The 20,199-nt window shown below is 44.9% G+C and overlaps 1 protein-coding gene across 2 annotated transcripts in view; it reads left to right on the forward strand.

Moving 5' to 3' along the window:
• Positions 1-20,199, forward strand: part of NTNG2 (netrin G2) — a 94,823-nt gene that overhangs the window by 72,641 nt on the left and 1,983 nt on the right. The window contains exons 4-10 of one of the 2 annotated variants that reach the window (XM_072632776.1): positions 400-426; positions 1,348-1,485; positions 2,893-2,952; positions 6,255-6,329; positions 11,608-11,700; positions 14,299-14,466; positions 17,301-17,435. In XM_072632776.1, the coding sequence (XP_072488877.1) occupies positions 400-426; positions 1,348-1,485; positions 2,893-2,952; positions 6,255-6,329; positions 11,608-11,700; positions 14,299-14,466; positions 17,301-17,435 (696 nt within the window). The remainder of the gene's footprint in view (positions 1-399; positions 427-1,347; positions 1,486-2,892; positions 2,953-6,254; positions 6,330-11,607; positions 11,701-14,298; positions 14,467-17,300; positions 17,436-20,199) is intronic. The other variant, XM_072632775.1, reaches the window with a different exon arrangement.

A 20,199-nucleotide genomic window follows, 5' to 3' on the forward strand; every position in this document is an offset into this window, starting at 1 on the left:
TTTTCCCAAGAGTCTCCTGGAGTTGTCTGAGATGTTCCTGTTTTTTCTTCTAACATGGTGGAGAGTAACTGAGTTTAAGGGTAGGGGGTGGGGTGACTGGTATAGGAGGGGGATCTGGAGTGAATTATTTCTGGATTCTCCTAACATCTTTGGAGAAAACTGCAACCCCCTCCTAATCCACATTGCACCCAGTGAAGGATGCCACCTCCCCTTTGTGTCCTTGGAAATGCCCCCGAACCTGGTTGGCAGACTTTTCTTTTGGGGTCAGGGTATCTTTGAGCTGGAAGTAGATACCTCCTCACCATGTCCCTTCCTCCCCCAGGAGTCACGAACCCTCTGCAGAGAGCAAGCTCTGTTCCTTCAGCCCTATAACATGACCTTGTCTTCTCTCTCCTCTAGGTGCGGCTGCAGGCTCCGCCTTTGGCAGTAAGTAAAGACCTAGAGAACCGAAAGAAGGTTGACATCCTTATTGCATGAGGCTGTTTGCACGGGGAAAAAAAACAAAAACGCAGGGACTTGAATGTTCTTTCTGTGCCTGCCAGCCATCCATCTCGTTCCTCTAATTGTGTCTCATTTGCTGTCCCCCTCCTCCCTCCCTCAGTCTCTTCTGAGTTCTTTTTTGTTGTTTGGCTGCACCCGGCAGCTTACTGCCTCTTCACTTTCTCCCCTAGAGCTTCATTAGCACTGCCTTGGAAAAAAGGAACAAACTGGACTTTTGCAAGTCCCCTTGACCCCCCAGTGAACTCCTCCTTCTTCTCACTACCAAGCCTCTCCTCTCACCTGGACTGTGAAAATGCCCCTCCTGGCTGGTGGGCAGTGGTACCCAGAGGGGACTCCATTGCTGGTGATCTTCCTTATAACCAGTGACGGATTTAAGTTCTAAACTCTTAATCCAGCTTGGGTAAAGGGCCATTGTTGTTTAGCCTTCTATTTAGGGAAACCTATCTGATATCCAGACACCAAGCAGTCAAGTGACAGAGCTGGGGGAGGAAAGTCAGGACCAGAGAGTAAGGGAACTGAGGGAGAATCAAGGAGGTCTTCTGAAGAAATGATGTGGATGTTGATGTATATTAACTTTCATTATTTGACTGGGGCGATCATCCCAGGGCCTTTATTCTGCAGGGCTGAGTCCTAAGCAACTATCTATCTTGCTTCCCTCTTACCTAAGATGTTGGTGGGGGTGGAAAATGAGAATGCTATTAGATCCAACAGGAGATATGTATCCATTTGGTTTTTTCCTAATGTCTTGCAAGGAATAGATGGCATTTCTGAAATGGTCATTCCCTTTCCCTCCTCCAATTCCCTTTCTCCATCCACCCCACTCTTGTTTTCCTCATGTCTTGCCAGGAATCAGTCGGCCACAGAAAGTCACTATCCCCAAGGCCACTGCCACCTCAGTGGCCCCTGGGGTGGCCATCATCAATTCTACTCCCACAACCCCCACCACACAAGCCCTCACCCTTCCCAGCACCCAGCAATCCACAGGTGGGTACAAGAAGTTAGAACCCTATTTCCCAGTAGTGTACAGCAAATACTCTTGGTTGCCCTATCTCATTCTTAGATAGTTGTCTTGTCTTTCTCCATCAGAAAAGAATTTAGTCGTTGCTTATTAGTCATTAGTTATTGATTCATAGACCCTTTGAGCCAATGACGTTTGGAGTTGGATAAGACCTTACAGGTCATCCACTCCAAGCTCCCACCCAGTGGAGGAAACCCTTCTATAGCAAGCTTTTATTGTGGGGATTAAAAGCCAGCTTGGACAGAAATTTGAATTCTCATCTTTTCAATGGCTTGCTATATTTTCAGGGGTGGTGGTGGGGAAGACAGGAAAAAGAACCTCTAAATTACATCCTCTCAAACCTGGCAAGCATCATTGTCTGGACACCTTATTGTTTAAGTTGACTTGAGTGGGGTCCCTGGAAGCCTGGCACATGGCTTCCCCAAGTCATATCAATGGAACCAAATGAATGGAAGTGACTTGAGAGGGAAAGGAAGGATCTCTGTATTTCTCTTGTCCTTTTAGAGTGACTGGGTGGGAGCTGGGTTGTTACTTGACTAGACTAGCCTGCTTTTTCCCCTTCCTATTCCAGCCCAACAACCCAGACCCACAGCCATAGTTTAGATGGAAAGCTAGTTTAGTATGATCTCATGGCTCCTAAGCATGGGAACTGTATATAACTAAAGCTTGGGTGTTGTTTTTGTTGTTGTTTTCCCCGGGAGGTGAATTTTCCAGCTATTAAGACTTGAGGGAGATAAGGGGCAAGGGATGTGCAGAGTCTGTTTAGGCAGAAAGACAGGAAAGCCCACTGTTTGTTTCTAATTTCCTGGGGGAAATAGGCTAAGTGCATCCTCATGAAGAGGAAAGCAGAACTGGGGTGAGGGAGAAGTGGGACAAGAGTGATGGGAGGGTGGTCCCTAGGACAGGATGATCCTTTGGAACTTTATCAGGGTTGCCCCCAGTTCCTAACCCACCTGACAGAGCCCAGTACTGAAGGAGGTCATGGCAGTCCTGGGGGGATGGGAGGAACGGGAACAAAGAAACCTTCCTCCAAGACACAAGCAGATTTCTACTCCATATCCCAATCACTCCTCCACTTGAATGAGTTTTAGCAGACAAACCCTCCTCAATTGCTTGGGTTGAATATATCCATCTCTGGGAGTTAGAAATAAAATTTAGAGTTACATCTATCTCTCCAAGTCGGGTTTCCCTGTTGCTTTTAGCTGGACTATTCTGTGAGCCTTGGGAGGCCGGAGTAGGGAAGGGGATGGGGGAGGGGGGTAAGACCATAGGAGAGTTTCCCTCACCCCAAGCAGATGATGTCCTTTGCATAATACAATTGATAAGTTTTTGTTTTTTTGCCTACTGCCTTGTCTTGCTGCCTCTGCGCTCAGAGGTCACTCCCAGTGGGCAGCCTGTTACCAAGGCAGGTGGAAGAACTGAAGGAAGTCCAGGTATGTCAAGGGAGACTCTTTTCCTTGGGGACCTCACTGGTTATAGTGAGTGAGGTTTTCCAGAGGGTCTGGGATCCCAAGAGATTGTGGTCTTAGACTAGGTTTCTAGTTGCTGGTTTCTGCTACATCTTGCAGAAGGATTCTTTGATTTGGAAAGAAGAGAAAAAGAAAAGAAATCAGAGACACAGTTTCTACCTTCAGGAAACTTACAATCTAGTTGGGAAGATGAGACATATGTGTATGTGTGTGAATGTATATATACATGTATATGTATTATACATATATGTATATGTCATACATATATGTACATGTATGTATGTGTATGTATGAACTGAGAGAGTATACATGAGGGGCCAGACAACTACCAACAGGCATATTGGAAAATCTCTCCATAAATAAGTGCTGAGAGCATGGGTTCTTAACCTGAGATCCATGGAGAGATTTCTGGAGGTCTGGGAATTTGGAGAGGAAAAATTTCATCCCTGTTTCAATATGATTGATTTCTTTTGTAATCCCATGTGCTTTATTTTATGAATTTAAAAACATTCTGAGAAGGGGTCCATAGGATTCACCAGACTGCCTAAGGGATCCATGATCCTCCCCACCCCCAAAGGTTAAGAACGCTTTCCTGGGAGAAAGCAAAGGCAAGGATTGATTAAGGAGCAGTGGAAATGATTGGGGAGCTTCAAGCAAGAGGGACATTTTGAGAAGTCTAGTGCATCCAGCTAATGGAAGCCCTCCAGATGGTGGGGCTAACAGTTAGATAGTATGGAGAACATTGTAAAAATTTCAGCCTAGAGCAAGAGAATCAAATTCTCCTCCTGAAGGAGGTGATAATTGATAGGATAATAGATTAGACCTGAAAGAGAAGCGTTGGAGCACATCTAGTCTGATCTCCTCATTTTAAAGATGAGGAAACTGAGTCTGAGAGAAATAAAGTGATTTGCCTCTGGTCAAAAAGGATAAAACTTCACTCTTGAAGCTAGACTTCAATGAACCCAAATACAGGAGGATGAGGTGGCTGGGTCCACGCAAAATCATCTTCCTCTTCACTATTTTTATTATCTCTGTTATCATCACTGTTCTCCTCCTCAGTTCATCTTATCCACAAACAATCCTAGAGTACCCGCTGTGTGAGCTTTACTGTTCCTGCCAATATCTGGGATCCTGGCCTTCCCTGCTCCTGGCACCCCTCCTTGCGAGAGCCCCCAGCACCCCAGCACGCTGAGAAATAGTAAGGGAAACGAAGCAATCACATCTTCCATATGGCCCTGGCATTTGCCTCAGGCTTCCTGGGTGAATACTTTTCAGAAGAACCTGAGAACGTTCCCAGAAAAACCTGGAAGCCTGGACATTGTGCTTTGTGTGCACTTTTTCTTCCCTCCAGATACCAAGCCAGAAAATTTCTGGGGCCATCGCAGCACCTCTACATGCGTAATTCCAGTCCTTTGGTCCAAATCTGGCTGAGGTTCCCAAAATGAATAAAAAGCAAAGTATCCGTTAAGCATGTACTATGTGCAAAAACCAAATGAACAAAACTGTGCTAAGTGCTACTGGACACAAATAGGACTCAGAACACCTGGAACATGTGCTTTTCCCTCCTGCCAGTCAGGATGTCCACAGGTGGGGACTCAGAGAAAGCAGAGACAGGCCTGGTGGTCAGGATGGACTCTGAAAAACTGCTCTTCGTTTTTTTTCCTGCTCAGCAGGAGGAGGAAGAGGGGTGATGTATGTGCATGACTAAAAAGCAAAATGCCTTCAGGGCTGGTTTTTATTATGACTCTAATTAAGCCCTTGCCAATTTGAGGAGGGCGGTCTCCTCTCCTCGTTGAACACCATATTAATATCAATTTGATATCCAAAGGCTCCCAGCTCCCAGTTAAAAAGTACCCTGTACTTTTTAGACATTCGATTCTGTTTTTCGTACTCTACCAGCGTGGCTGTTTATAATCCCTCGAAGGAGCTGAAAACTCAAATTTCGACCTTGTCCCCCTGGGTTTATCCTTTGAAATTGAGCAAAGGAGAGATTTCTTTCACTCTCACCCTCTCTTTCATTTCATCTTCCCATCATTGTGTTCTTCTTTAGACCTGAAAATGAACAGTGTAGTATTTTGGGTTTTGACTGGATGACATCCAGGATGATGAAGAGCCTTGAGACTGTGTTTTATGAGGGTTGGCTGGAGGAAGTGGGAAAGAGTATCCTAGAGAAGGAAAGACCTAGAGGAGGTGTGATAGCCATGTTCAAGTAGTTGAAAGGATGTGGAAAAAGAAGATTTTCCTTGCTTAGCCTCAGAAGGCCAGGCTAGAAGCAATGATCAGACCCTGTAGAGAAGTGAGTTTTGGCTAGATGTGATGAAATACTTCCTAATGAATGAATGAATAATGATTTAGTAAGGCAGCTAGGGGGCTCAGTATAGGGTGCCAGACCTGGAGTCAGGAAGACTTGAGTTCAAATCCAGCCTCAGATCCTTTCTAGCTGTGCAACTCTGGGCAAGTCACTGAACCTTATTTGCCTCAGTTTCCTCATTTGTAAAATGAGCCAGAGAAGGAAATGGCAAACCACTCCGGTATCTTGGCAAAAAAACTTTTAAAAAACTCAAATGGGATCAAGAAGAGTTGAATACAACTGAACAACATTCTCCTGAGAAAACTCAAAGATTAGACAAAGGGATGGAGATTCCCTCCACAGTGACTTAGGAGTCAGGTCTAATGTGGGAACAGACATATGTATTGGAATAATTTTGTTCTTTAGCAAATGTTTACCAGAGATCCTGCTTCTAGTGCTGTTTCCCCATGAGTGGCTGAATCTACATTTGGCCGTGTAGATAGACCGTATTGTATATTGATTAGGTGATTTGGGAATTGAACTGCACATTCTAAGAGTTCTATACATCTGGACTTCTAAGTGAGTACAAGGCCCATCCAGAAGGGTGAAGATGCATTCATCACATCTGGCAATGAATCCACATGTGTGGTCAAAGTTATAGTAGTGTAGGTGCTGCTATTCATGTGGATTTGGATCCAGTCTAATCAACCAGTGTAGATATAACCACTCCTGACACATCATGATTTTTTATAGCCTCCTCAGATTACTCTTCTATCTGGGAGGCAGGGTAAAAGTGGGCAACCTAGCTTTCTCATCTAGGGGGGTGGCAACTGAAGGCGGTTCCTGGGAAAGGAGCCCATAACACATAACACCCAAGGTTATATCCATATCACTAGAAGGGAGCAATTGAGTATGTCATTGGGACCGAGTCCTTATATCACCTTGTAACTGGACTTTCCTCTTATTTCTACATGAGAGTGGACCAGGTCATCAACAGCTGCCCCTCTGCAGATGGGCATCCCTATGCTCAAGGTTAACACCAAGACAGAAGGTAGGGATATATTTATTGCTGATTACAACATTCCCCTGGGTACTATTACTGGGCCTTGCAGGAATAAGAAATTGGTGAGAAAGCACCTGGAGGAGAGTCTCCTAGGTCACTGCTGCTCTCTCTTGTTCTCTCTGTGTCTATCTCTGTCTCTGCCTCTCTGTCTCCATCTTTCTGTCTGCCTGTCTGTCTTGTTCTACCTCTATCTCTTCCCCTTCTCTATCTCTAGCTTTCTACCTCTCTGTTCTCTCTGTCTTCTTTCTCTGTCTCATTCTCTCATTCCTTCCCCCTCCCCTCTCTATCTCTCTCTGTCCTTGTTACTATCTCTGTCTCTGTGTCTCTGTTTCTGTCTCTTCCTCCTCTTTCTCTGTCTCTCTCTCTCTTGCCCTCCCTTCTTCCATCTCTCTCCACCCACCTCTTTCCTCTTTCTTCCTTCTCCATCTCCTAGGTTCCTAATGGCCTTTAAAGCCCCCTTCAGGTCTAAGTCTATGATCCTAAAAAATTCTTCCCCCACTAGATGACCTAATGTGTATGAAGCACTTTGCAAAGTTTTACATGCTACGTCAGCCATTATTGTATTACCTTCCTAAGGGATATCCCTGAAGCATCACAGATCACCAGGTGGGAGCTCCAGCAAGGGCACCATGAGAACTCGTTCAGCCTCCTTGTGGAGCTAGTCCAATACTGGAGTCTCTTCCGAGTGATCAGAGAAGGGGAGAGTGTTCCTTATAGCCTTAGGTCTTTCTTTCTAGCTAGAACAGCAGCGTGATAGATAGAAAACTGGATTTGGAGTTAGAAAGATCTGGGTTTAAATCTTGGTCCCCCCACACACAGATACAGACTTACCAGCTGTTTGACTTCTCTCTGCCTCAATTTCCAAATCTATAAGATGGGATATTACTATCAGTAGCCCGGTTACTTCATAGGCTGGTTGTGAGGACCAAATGAGATTATGTATGGAAAGTGTTTTACAAAACCTGAAGTTTTATAATGTCAGCTATTAGTGCTCTTAGGAATGGAGTTTAAGATGAGAAGTTATGGAAGGAGATCTGGTATCACCAGCTGGGGAGAACATTGAGGATCATTCGTGAAGAGGATCAGTATTGAGTAGAACCACCCAGGGAGTAGAAGAAAGGAGAAGGAATTATGTGTATTATGTCACTGAGGGGAGAGTAAGCTGCTCTAGTTCATTCATTCATTCAGTGAGCACTGATGAGTACTCATCTCTTTCAGAGTGCTATAGATGATGTGTCTCCCTTTTGTCTTAAGAAAAACAGCAGGAAATTATAAGAGTAACTTGGAGATTCTAGGGTAGGAGTTAGTCCTACAGTAATGTGATTCCATGTGCTCTGAGACATGAAGGATCACGGATCTGGAGCAGATCTCCAAGGCTATCTCCTCCCACCCCCTCATTTTAGAGATGAGGACCCTAAAGTCTGTGAAGGTCAAATGACTCATTCGAGGTCAGACATGTATTGTCAAAGTAACATTGGAATCCAGGTCCTCTGATTCCAGAGTCAGTGAAGGCTCTTTCCGTTATCAAATTGCCCCTTAGAAAATTCTGCATTTTTCCTGTGGAAGAGTGTGCTACTGCCTCATCCACCCAAACTGGAAATTCTGCCTGGCATTTGAGGGATTTACCCAGCCTGCTTTAGAGAGGAAATTTGTCTGGCTCCTTGTCATGGTCTGATTTTAATCCTGTGACTCGGGTAGGTAGCCCTCTGGCCTACTCTAGGGATGAGGCCACTCAGCAAGCAACAGGCTTGTTCTGAGAATCTGTGGGTGCTTACTTTGAGATTTTTATGGCATCTGGCCTCCTGTTCCTAGGAGACACCTGAGTACACCTAGGGATTCTCCCAGAGCCTCCCACAATCTATTCCCCTTACCTGCTCTGGCCATGATGTTTACCTAGTTACAGAGTAGTGAATACTTGCTGATGGAGATACTGGGGAGACGCCAGCAGCTGTCCCGATCTCAGCCTTGCTGCTTAGCTAGCCCCAGCTTTCACCTGGCGGGCAATGTGACTGCCTTTGTGCATATAGATATAGACAAGAGTTGTGGCCAATGTATTCCTTTCCATTGTGCCCTTTAAATAAAGCACACAATCTTATTGGGGGAAAGTAACCCTCATACCTGTGCATATGTATATATATTTGCAAATATGTGTACAAGTCAGTTATTAAGTATGTGTCACCTGCTACAAGTCTTCCCTGTGCCAGGCACGTAGTAGGTGATACAAAGTAAAAGATACAAAAATACATAAAAGTAAATCTTTTTTATGGATTTTATGGTTCTGACTAAGAAAAGATGGGGTTGAGGGAGGGCCGGCCATGAAAAGCTTTGGAGGGGAAGAATGATATGTTCAAAGAGTGTTAGACCATGGAGCATGGACTCTAAGTACTCTAGGGGTTCAGAGGAGGAAGCTCCATGAGACAAGCTGAGTCTTGAAGGATGGGGAGGGTTTAGATAAGGAAGAGGGAAAGCAACTCAGTCAGAGGAAGTGGCAGGGTAAAGAATGAACTAGAGGAAGAAAACAATGAAGAAACCAACAAAGTAGGAAGAGACAGGTTAGTATTCTAGGACTGAAAAAAGATGAGGACAGAAAGGCAGGAATAAGCTTGCATGCTGCCTACCTTACACACTTACTATGAAGGAAGTACTTTGTAGATTAGAAAGCACTGAAGAAATAGAATTATCATTGCTGTTGTTGTTTTAGATATGAGATGCCAACTAATGCCAGGGCTTAGAATGCCAACCCAAGGTGTTTAGAATTTAGAGTGAAGGATGCCCATATTTGAAGTCAGAAGACTTGGAATGGAATCCTGGCACTGTTACTCACTTCTTGTGTGACACTGGTCACGGCGCTTCATGTAAAGTGTGAAGGTCCCTTCCAGGCCTTCACAATATGGTGCCATCCTCCCTTCCGACTCTACATCTAAGGTTCTCTATCCTGAAGCAACAGGCAACAGGGAATATGTGGAGAGAAGAGAGAAAAAGGCAGATAGAGATGGAATCATGTAGACAGGTGGAAAATTTTATTCTTCTGACTTTCTCATGAGGGAAAATCAGATAAATTGAACATTACCTGTGATCTTTTTGTGCTAAGTAATAATGGGAGATCCCAGATTCAGAGCTAGAAGGCACAATGGTCATCTAGTCCAAGCCCCCTCATTTTAGAGATGAGACAAAGGCCCAAGGAGGTTAAGTTACTTGCCCAGGGTCACATGCAGAGTGACAGAAGCAGAATTTGAAACTAGGTCCTCTGACTTCAAAGCCAATGCTCTTTCCACTACATACAAGCACTGCCTCTCTCTCTTCCTCCTGGCCTTAAAGGCAACTAGATGGCTCCATGGAGAGAGCATTGGGCCTGGAGTCATAAAGACCTGAGTTCTAATTTGAACTCTGATACCAATTATATGGCCCTAAGCAAGTTACTTAATCTCTGTTTGCCTCAGTTTCCTCAACTGTAAAATGGAAGCCATAGAAGCACCTACCTTACCAGATTGTTGTGAGGATTAAAGGAGTTTCTTGTAAAGCACACAGTGCCTGACACATAGTAGGGACAATGTAAATTCTTATTCCCTTCCTTCCCATTTTGAATCATTCTTGAAAGTTTTAGAAGCACTTTCACATCTATTATCTCATTTTGTCCTCACCATACTGCCTTATGAGATAGAGGAAGGCACGGCTTATCACCCCAATTTTACAGATGAGAAAACTAAGGCCCAAAGAAGGGAAATGGTTTACCTGCAGAGAGTCAGAGACAATGTTAGAACCAGAGGCTAACTTTCTCAGCTCTTACTTCCCTGTTCCCTCCCTGCCATTCCCACTGCTGCCCAGAAAGAAGAGTATCTTTAGCCCTAAGAAAGGAGCCATTTCCAAACTAGGAAGTCGTAGAAGGCTGGGATCTCAAAAGTCTCTCCAGACCTACCCTCTCTGCCCTGAGTCCCTGGCCTGCCAGAGAATGAGGTTTCTTTGTGTTTCTAAGGAGCTGCAGAGAATAAATCAAGGCTTTCAGCACCCTCTGCTGGTCAACAGCTCCCAGAGCTGGCTGCCAATGTGAGCGACATCACTGTGATGGGGAATGATAGGTGAATAATGGCTCTGCCTTGGACTGCATTGGGGGACAAAGTATGATTTTTTTTTTATGGGGGCCAATAGTCTAGCTGGGGACTTTCCTCCAATTCTAAAGAGGTAGAATATCTGGGACCTAAAAGGGAAACAGAAGCTGATGTTCTAGAGCCCCTTTCATCATCCTTATAAATAATTTTGGAGTCACAGGACCTGATTTGGAATCTCAGTTATGTGACTTTGAACAGGTCATGTTCCTTCTCTGGGTCTCAATATTTTCATTGTAAAAAATGAATAAGACCAGATGACCAATTAGGTCCCTGTTCTATGCTCCATTAAATGTGGGCTGTGTGTTAGGTACTGTGGGGAATGTATAGATAAATAGGATCTGGTCCTTGTCCTCCAAGAGCATACAATCTAGCTGGGGATATGTGTAGAATGCATGGGATAGTATAAAATCACTCACTGGATTGTGACTTGAAAGACCCATGTTCTAGAAGGCCTGGTCCAGTCACTGCCTTATTTTGCATCCTTGGGCAAGTCTCTCCTTCTCAAAGGACCTTGGTTTTCTGCTCAGGAAAATGCAGAGCTTGGACTAGATTATCATTAATTCCTTCCAACTTTAAGATTCTGTGACTCAGTGATTTTCAGTGATGTCCATCAAATCTTAGGAGTGCAGAAGAGGACGGACTCACCTTGAAGATAGGACATGTAATTGGAGAAGGCATTCCAATACTGGGTCTTGGGAAAAAGTGTAAGGAAAGGCCCAAGGTAGGAAAGAATCTGATTTGTTCAGAAGAGAGGTAAACCAGTTGGATTAGAACCTAGTAGCAGATAAGAATCAAGAGGCTTGACTTCCTTGAATAGAAGCATTGAATTGCAAAATTAGGAGTTTCAAATTGATCCTGTGGGAAATAGAGAGCCACAGAAAGTTTTTGAGAAGTAATGGAACATATAAAATCAATGTTTTAGGAAGATTAATCTGGCAGATCTACGTAGGATGACTTGGAAGGGAGATGAGGCAGGGCTGGGGTCCTGTTGTGTGGTCTTTGTTGTGTTATCTTCAGCCAATTATTTAACCTCTTCCTGCCTGAATGGACTCCTCTAGGCCTCTGAAAAGGCCAACAGCAGCTTTTTCTTGGCATCCTGTCCTATATATCCAAAGACCTTAGGGAAAGTGATAAAAGAGCTTGTCTCTTGTTTCTCCAAGCTGCCACTACTGTTGCTGTCCCTGCCAAGATCTCCAAACTTTTCCAGCTCAAGCCTAAGTCTCCTCAAGTGGTGCCCATTGAAGTATTCAAAGGTAAGAGGAAGATGAGTCCCATGGGAGAGCATCAAGGCAGGACTAGGAAGCCAGACCTACCAGGCCAGCAGGAGGAAGAGAGGAGAGTTCCAAAAGGCCATTCCTAGGGTCCAACTGGGAATATCCACTTGAATGGTTGAGCCAAAGTTAAGCTCCGTCTTTCTTCTCTAGGGTCCTCCCAACTCTAGAGAGCTAGCCTTGGGTTGACCAGGCTCAGGGCTGCTTGTGGAAGCAGAAAAAGGCTTCCTTCCTGAATCCTCTTTTCTCTTGGGCTCCTCTGGAAAGTAGGAGCTCTGGAACCCCTGGACTTTGTGGCAGGAAGGAGACTGGGTCTGCCTGCTACCATCTTAGGCACACTGTGGTGACTATGGGGTTCTTAGCATGGATTGTCTATAGAATCAGGCTGGAGGGATGAGCTAAGGTTAAGATTATATCTTTTTGGTCTCTCATGGAGGTAAAGAGCATTGCCAAGCAGGCCCCTGGTAATGGAGAGAATGGAGCCCTTTGCCTCTCCTTGAGTAGAGCTCAGAAGTACTCCCTCAGAGACCCCCATACTCCCCAGACACTGAGAATGAATCTTCTCTTCCTTCAGATGGAAGAGGCTTTTTCAAAGATATCTGTGTTTTCAAGACAGTGAACCTTTCCTTGCCATGAACCAAAGCAGGATGTAGTAGAAAGAACACTAGATGTGGTGTCAGGAGACCTGGGGTTGAGTCCCAGCTCTGACACTCACAAACTGTGTTTCTATAGACAAGTTTCTTTGAAGCTCAGTTTCCGCATCCTTAGAATGGGTACAATAGTATATATATTTTGGAATTTTTAAAATATAATTATACTTTATTTTAACATTCATTTCTTAAAATTTTGAGTTCCAAATTTTCTCCCTCCTCCAAGTCCCTCCCCAACCACTGAGAAGGCAAACAATATGTTATCAATTAGACATGTGAAGGAGACAATAATACTTAATACTAAGCACCTCATATAGCTTTTTGGGGGAGAGTACCTTGTAACTCATTTCATTGTAATATGTAATATAAACATATAATAAAATACATAAAAATGTAATTCATGTTCAGTGGAGAGTAAGACTCCCTTGAGATAGGTCAACCCCAAAGGACATTTGGGAATTTTGCCCAGTGATTCTAGAGGCAGGCAGACCCTGCTTTCCTCAGAAAGGGAAGGGGAGGCTGGGTGCCAGACTCTTCTTACTTACCTTCCCACCCTCTCCACCCCAAATCTCTGCCCTTAATGATGTCATCACTAGAGAAACATGACCAAAATCTTCCAGTCCCCATACTCTACTTAGGACATCATGCAATTTGCCTCCCTCTTTTAACAGATCTAGTTTAATCTTTGACTCTCTTTTAACCCCCCCAGAACCCCAAGGGAAAGGATCTAGGGGGTGGGAAGGGGGAGGGAATGGGCCACTTTACCTCAAGCAATAGGCAGCCAACAAGAATAATTTATTAAGTAAGTGCTTACTATGTACCAAAAATTGTGCTAAGCACTGGACATACAAAGAAGATGAAACCAAGACAGTTGTCCCCAGGCTGGAACAAAGACTAATTCAGGGATAGGTGAGTTGATTCCTGGTTTGTTGAGATGTCTCCAGTCTTGAAGGGCTTCAAGTCTCCTGGGTAAGTCTATCCTGGCTAACATGGCTAATGCCCCCTCCTTCTGCTCCCAGCCTTTCTGGGGATAGGGCATGCTTCCAGGTTCCTATTTCCAATGCAGTATATGGGGGTGAGGGAGGGGAGAGTAAGTTCCTTGTCCATTCTGTCCTCTTTGATGTGGTTTCAATTCACCACCCCAACCCTTGCAGCTGTCTGCCCATTCCATCTATTCCTTGCATGCTTACTCCTTTCTAGGATCTACCAGTACCACCTGGTCAAAGCCTAGTTCTTCACCTTCCTTGGATTTTGCTGACCACCCCCCCCCATCCCTACCATGGGAACTGGCAAGTCAGAGTACAGCTCAGTGCTGGAAGCCCTGGATGGATGCTTTTTTGAACCCTGTGCTTTATGTCATATTTTCTAAGTGCTATTTCCTAGCCACTTCCCAAGAATCTTAGGGGATTGTGAACATATTCCCCAAATCCTCAGATCCAGTAGTCTCCCTCAAAGACTGAGTGCAGTGTTTGATGCTGGTCAAAAGATTCCTTTTTGCTACACCTGAAAGCTTTCTGGAAGACATTAGTTCTCAGAGGAGAGTTAAGTGACTTCAAAACTGATCAGCCCCAAAGAGGATTTGTCCATTAGTCCCAAGGGCTGCCCATGGTTTTTGGAAGCAAGAGAGAATGATTACTCCATGTCCTGGAGCCCTTTGTCCCTGGACTACCAGAGACATATGACAAAAGACCTAGAAAACTATGGGGCAAGAGAATTCTTACTTAGACCTACATGCTTGTTCAACTGAAGAGCCTCTAACTTGCTAAATGACCCTGGGCAAGTTACTTGAATGATCTGGGCCCAGAATGCATTTTTTTTTAACCTCTACCAAATAAAGGGGAAGGGGCAGATGGCCCTCTGAAATCCCTCCCCGATGTGACATACTTGTCTACGATGCCCATGTGTGGTCTGTCTTCTCGCTCTTTGGCAGACTGCGAGTGTTATGGTCATTCCAACCGCTGTAGCTACATCGACTTCTTGAATGTGGTGACCTGCGTGAGCTGTAAACACAACACCCGCGGCCAACACTGCCAGCACTGCCGCCTGGGCTACTACCGCAATGGCTCTGCCGAGCTGGATGATGAAAATGTCTGCATTGGTGAGTGGAACCACCTGGTGCTGAAGGCTCCCAGCCAGGGCTATGGACAAACCAAGAGGGCCTTGAAGGCGCATGAACTCCAGAGGGAAAAGGGGGAGAAGGGATCGGGCTGCAACAAGCAAGTGATATGCCAGTTACATGGTAACACGGAATGCCAAACCAATCCAGCAAGCATTTATTAAGTACCTACAGTGTGCTAAGCACTGTGTCAGAAATTGGGGATACATAGCCAATATTAAAAACCCAGCAACAATTCCTTCAAGGATTTTATACTCTACTAGAGATGAGGAAAGGGGATATGGTAGATATACAAGTAGATACATGATCATTTGGGGAAGAGACAGCAAGCACTACCAACTACACTGGCAGTGTCTGGCACTGAGTAAGTACTTAATAGATACTTGTGGGTTGATTTATTGATGAAGAAGGGCTTCCCTTTAGAGGGAGCATGGGCAGTAGAGCAGGGCAGAACAAGCCCTGGCCTTTGATCCAGGAGGTCTGGGTTTTAATTCTGCTGATGCTCCTAAACATCCAAAATTAAGAAGCTGTACTCAATAATGTCCAAAGCACCTCTCTCAAATACTTTCATTGGCTTTCTCTTCCATAAAGAGTAATCTCTAAATCTCCTTCAAGCTCTAACCCTCAGCACCAATGAATGATTCTATGCCTGGCAGCTCAGAAAGGAAAAATATATTATATTCCTTGGTTGGAAATAAAGGTTGGAGGTCTCCTGGCTAGGAGGGGTCATTTCAGAAGTCTAATAAAGTCAGCTAATGACTGACATTTTCTTGAGAGTCTGAGTCCTTGAAAACTCTACCAGCTGGCAAAGGACCTAAGTTCAAATCCTGTTTCTGCTACCTAAGAGACCTGGGGAAAGTCACTTCTCCTTTATGAACCTCAGTTTCTTGAGCTGTTAAAAGAGAGGTTTGGATGAGATGCTTTGGGAGGTCTCTGCCAACTCCAAATCTTAAGAGCCCATGATCATGGGAATATGTCAGGACAGCTTGGCCATGGGTGGAACCGAGTTTATGCTGCCCAAACCCTGCCTTTCATCTTTCCTTTGTTTTGTTTTTAACCTCTACCCAAGGAGAAAACTGATCTCTGCACTGTTGGTGCAGCTCTCCCTCCACCTAAACACAGAGAGATATGCGTGTACACACCTTTTCTCAATTAGGCTCTTTGGGCCCTGTCTGGCTGGCTACCCTGTCCTCTGGGGGCATCACTTTCAAGGCCTGCAGCCTGTTTGCAAGGAGAGTCAGAATCCTCTTGCTATCCTGTCCCAGGCCCTGGGCCTCAAGCTGTCAGTCCGTATTAAGGTTCTGGGTATCCCAGGGTACAGAGATAATTCCATCAGCTTTCAGGTGATCAAAACTAAATTGTGCTTTGGCTACCACCCTGGGGCCAGGGTTAGGTTACAGCAGAACAGTCGGAACCTTTTGGATGGATTATAATGGGTACCCTCCTCTCCTTTTCCCTATGGAACACAGAGCAGTGTATGTATATGTGTGTATCTGTGTGTGTCTGTGTGTGTCTGTGTCTCCGTACATCTGTGTGTCTGTGTCTGTGTATAAATGGGGGAATATGGAGCTAATAGAAACCAAACTGACATAGAGAAAGGACAAGTAGGGATTCCTTCCACAAGTGCTGGGAGAAAGATTATACCAACGATACACAGGAAGGAGAGGGGATGGGAATGACAGAAGATGGGGTAGGAAGGTGGGGTTGGAGTGAGGGAAAGTTATAGAAAGAAAATGATTGTAGTTGAATGAATGAATGTCTCAAAATCAAAGTTACCAATTCAGCATCTGTGGCCAGGAACTTGACAGTAATTGGGTAGGAATTCACAATGACCTAGAGAATATTAATGCTCAAAAGGAGCTTAGTAATTATAGATTTACAGCAGGAAGGAACTCAAAATTCATCTCATTCAATCCCTGATCTTGCAGATACAGAAACTGAGGCCCAGAGAGAGAGGTGACTTACCCAAGGTCACAGAGCCAGGACTGGAACTCAGATTCTCTAGCTCTTAGTTTACTCTGCTTCCCCATACACTGTACTGAATGTTCTTTAGGTGGAGAGGGTTGCCCTATGTAGGTGGGCTGGCCCCTACCTCTAGAGGTGCAACCATAATATAGCATACCCTGAGGCTGAGGGTACAACTGTACCCTTGTGCTCTTCCTCCTCCCTGGAAAGACAACAGACTCAGGGTACCCCACGGGCAAACCTCCAAGTGTCCTCTGGGAAAAACCTCTATTTTTCAGCTGTATAACAGGGATGATAATAGCACCTACCTCACAGGATTGTTGAGAGGATCAAATAAGATTGAAAAGCACTTAGCACAGTGCCAGGCACATAGGAGGTGCACAGTAAATGTGTATTCCCCTCCCCTCCTTCTTGTTCCTGCCTTCTAAAATGAGAGGTGGGTAAGCAGCTAGGTGGTACAGGAGATAGAGCACAACTCAGGTACCTATTAGCTGTATGATCCTGGGCAAGTCACTTAACCCTGTTTGCCTCAGTTTCCTCATCTGTAAAATGAGCTGGAGAAGGAAATGGAAAATCACTCCAGTATCTCTGCCAATAAAAACCCCAAATGGGGTCACAAAGAGTTGGACATGATGAACAATAACCAGCGGAGGGAGGGGGAGTTGGTTGGTAAGGTTCCATCAGTTCTGTGGGGTGGGGAGGGGCCCCATCTCAGGCAATGGAGATGAAGGGCAGGGAATTGGTGGTAAGGGAACTAAGGAGAGAGGTTATACATGGGGGAGAGATATATAACAGTAAAACTGACTGTGGTTTCATTTTTATTTCGTTTCTTCTTTCCTGTATTTGCACAGAATGTAACTGCAACCAGATAGGATCCATTAATGACCGGTGCAATGAGACCGGTCACTGTGAGTGCCGAGAAGGGGCTGCGGGGCCCAAGTGTGATGACTGCCTCCCCAGTCACTACTGGCGCCAGGGCTGCTTCCGTAAGTCGGTGGGGGCAGGGTTTGCACAGAAGGCCTGCGCTCCCTTTCTCCTGATTTGTACCTCAGAGGAAGCTGAGGAAGAGCTGGGAAATGGGATGAAAATGGGGGCTTGAGATTGTGTTGCTTCTCTGGGATTCAGGTCAAAAGTCTTTATTTCAAATTAAATATTCATCAGTCACATCTAGGTCTCTGGTGTGCAGAGGTTTACAAAGATTAGATAAGATACCATTTCCATCCTCTCTACTTCCTTCCCCACCATGACATGGTTGGGAATAATAAAGACACAGCTAACTACAATACCACAGAAAACGTGGAAAGTACGTTAGAAAGGTATAAACAAAGTGAGGGCAGCTCTAGGTGGTGCAGTGGAGAGAGGGCTGGACCTAGAGTCAGGAAGACTCATTCATCTTCCTGAGTTCAAATCCAGCCTGAGGCACTTATTAGCTATGTGACCCTGGGCAAGTTACTTAACCCTGTTTGCCTCAGTTCCCTCATCTGTAAAATGAGATAGAGAAGGAAAAATGGCAAACCACTCCAGTATCTTTACCAAGAAGACTCCAAATCGGTCAACTAAGAGTCTGATACAACAAAATAAATTAAGTACTATGTAAGGTCAAGGGAGGAAACTTATGGGGAAGGGGAAGGTTGGGGATGAGGGGAAGGATATTTAAGTTGAGTCTTGTAGCCTACAGCGGAGCTCAACAGGAAAAGGAGGGAAGGAAGAACATTTCAGGCACAGAGAACAACCCAAGTAAAGGCATGGAGGTTTGGAGGACATGGGGTAAAATCAGAAGGCAGAGAGTTTGTTCACTTTGACTGGAGCAGAGCAGGTTCAAAAGACCATATGAGATAAGGCTGGGGAGGCAGGTTTGCACTAGATTTTAGAAAGCCTTGAATGCCAGGCTGAAGGATTTGAACAGTACCCAGTAGGTAATAAAGCATTCCTTCCATGTGTATATCCCTGAGCTTGAAAGCTCTATAATGAGCACAGTATATAGCAAGAGGCCCCCCATCCCCATGGATCACAGCCTGAGTGAGGATGCAAGGCACACCCAAATGCACAAAAACAATCAGAGAACAGTATTAGACAATATAGAAGCCAATGCCAGACTGCATGATCAAAACTATAAGAGATGAGAATGCAGAGAAGAGAGAGATCAGTGTGGGCTCAAAGGAGGTCATAGAAGAGGGTAGGACTTGGATTAGGCCTTGAAGAATGGCCAGGATTTGAACCCTCAGAATGGAGCTGGGAGGGTAATAAACACAAAGGTGTTTAGCATCATGGGAGAAGTGTGGTATAGTTGTTAGAGACTAGAGTGGCAGGCAGGACCTTCTAGCTCCAATCCCATTCAGACACTTAGTAGCTTTGGTATCCTGGGCCATTCTCTTTGCATCATTTTCCTCATCTGCAAAATGAGGGGGCTAGACTCAAATAATTCTTGTTGTACTGTATTATTGGTGTGTTGTTCAGTCATTTCAGTCATGTCTAACCCCATTTGGGGTTTTCTTGGCAGATACTGGAGTGATTGGTCGTTTCCTTTTCCAGTTCATTTTATAAATGAGGAAACTGAGGCAAACAGGGTTACGTGCCCAGGGTCATACAGAGGTCAAATTTAAATTCAGGTCTTCCTGACTCTAGGCCTGGTGCTCTATCCACTGAGCCATCTAGCTGCCTAATAAATCTGTGGTCCAATCTAAATATCTTCAGACTGGGCGAGTCCAAGCTAACTGCAGGGAGAATAGAAAACAGGGATGCCCAGAGGCCGGGTGGACTGGAAGGTTCCCCCCTCAAGAGAGACTCTGAGCAGTGAGCAGAGGTTTGTCTAGCTAACCTCCCAGTTGGATCCTGTTGGGGACTGAAGATGGGCCAGAGAGAACACAGAGGTGGATAGAGATAGAATGGAGGTATAGGAGCAGGGAAAGATGGAGATGAGAAAAACAGAGATGGGGGGAGTATTTGTGTGTGTGTATCTGTCTGTGTGTGTATGTGTATCTGTATGCATGTCTGTATATCTATGTGTATATGTGTAACTGTATGTGAGTGTCTGTGTATATCTGTATGTGTGTGTATCTGTATATGTATATCTGTATGTGTGTCTGTGTATCTGTGTATCTGTATATGTATATCTGTATGTGTGTCTGTGTATCTGTGTATCTGTATATGTATATCTGTATGTGTGTCTGTGTATCTGTGTATCTGTATGTGTGTGTCTGTGTACTTGTGTGTGTCTGTATCTGTATGTGTGTGTGTCTGTGTATCTGGGTATATGTGTCTGTGTGTACGTCTGTGTATCTGTGTTTATATGTGTATCTGTATGAGTGTGTGTGTCCTTCTGATTGAATACATGGAGATATTTGGGGAGGAGTCTTTCTAGTGCAAAGGTTCTTAACCTGTGGTCCATGCATGAATAGATTTCAGGGTCCCTGACTTTGAATAGGAAAAAAAGTACATCTTTATTTTCACTAACCTTTGACTTCCTTTGTAATTCTATGTATTTCATTTTATGCATTTAAACACATCCTGAGAAGAAGTTCATCAGCTTTTCCCAACCAGAGGGGTCTGTGACACAAAAAAAGGTTTAAGAATCCCTGCTCTAGGAACAATCTCCAGTGGAGAAGGGGAGCCTGCACTCTGTTTCTCCCAGGGTCTCTCCCTGCAACCAACCATCTACCCACTACTGCCCCCTTGCATGTGGACAAAGAAGTACATGCACCAGGCTGCCAGGGAGCGTGGGGGGTGGGGGGTGGTATACATATCAGGCCA

Source organism: Notamacropus eugenii, chromosome 1 (assembly GCF_028372415.1).
Source record: "Notamacropus eugenii isolate mMacEug1 chromosome 1, mMacEug1.pri_v2, whole genome shotgun sequence".
Classification (NCBI taxonomy): domain Eukaryota; kingdom Metazoa; phylum Chordata; class Mammalia; order Diprotodontia; family Macropodidae; genus Notamacropus; species Notamacropus eugenii.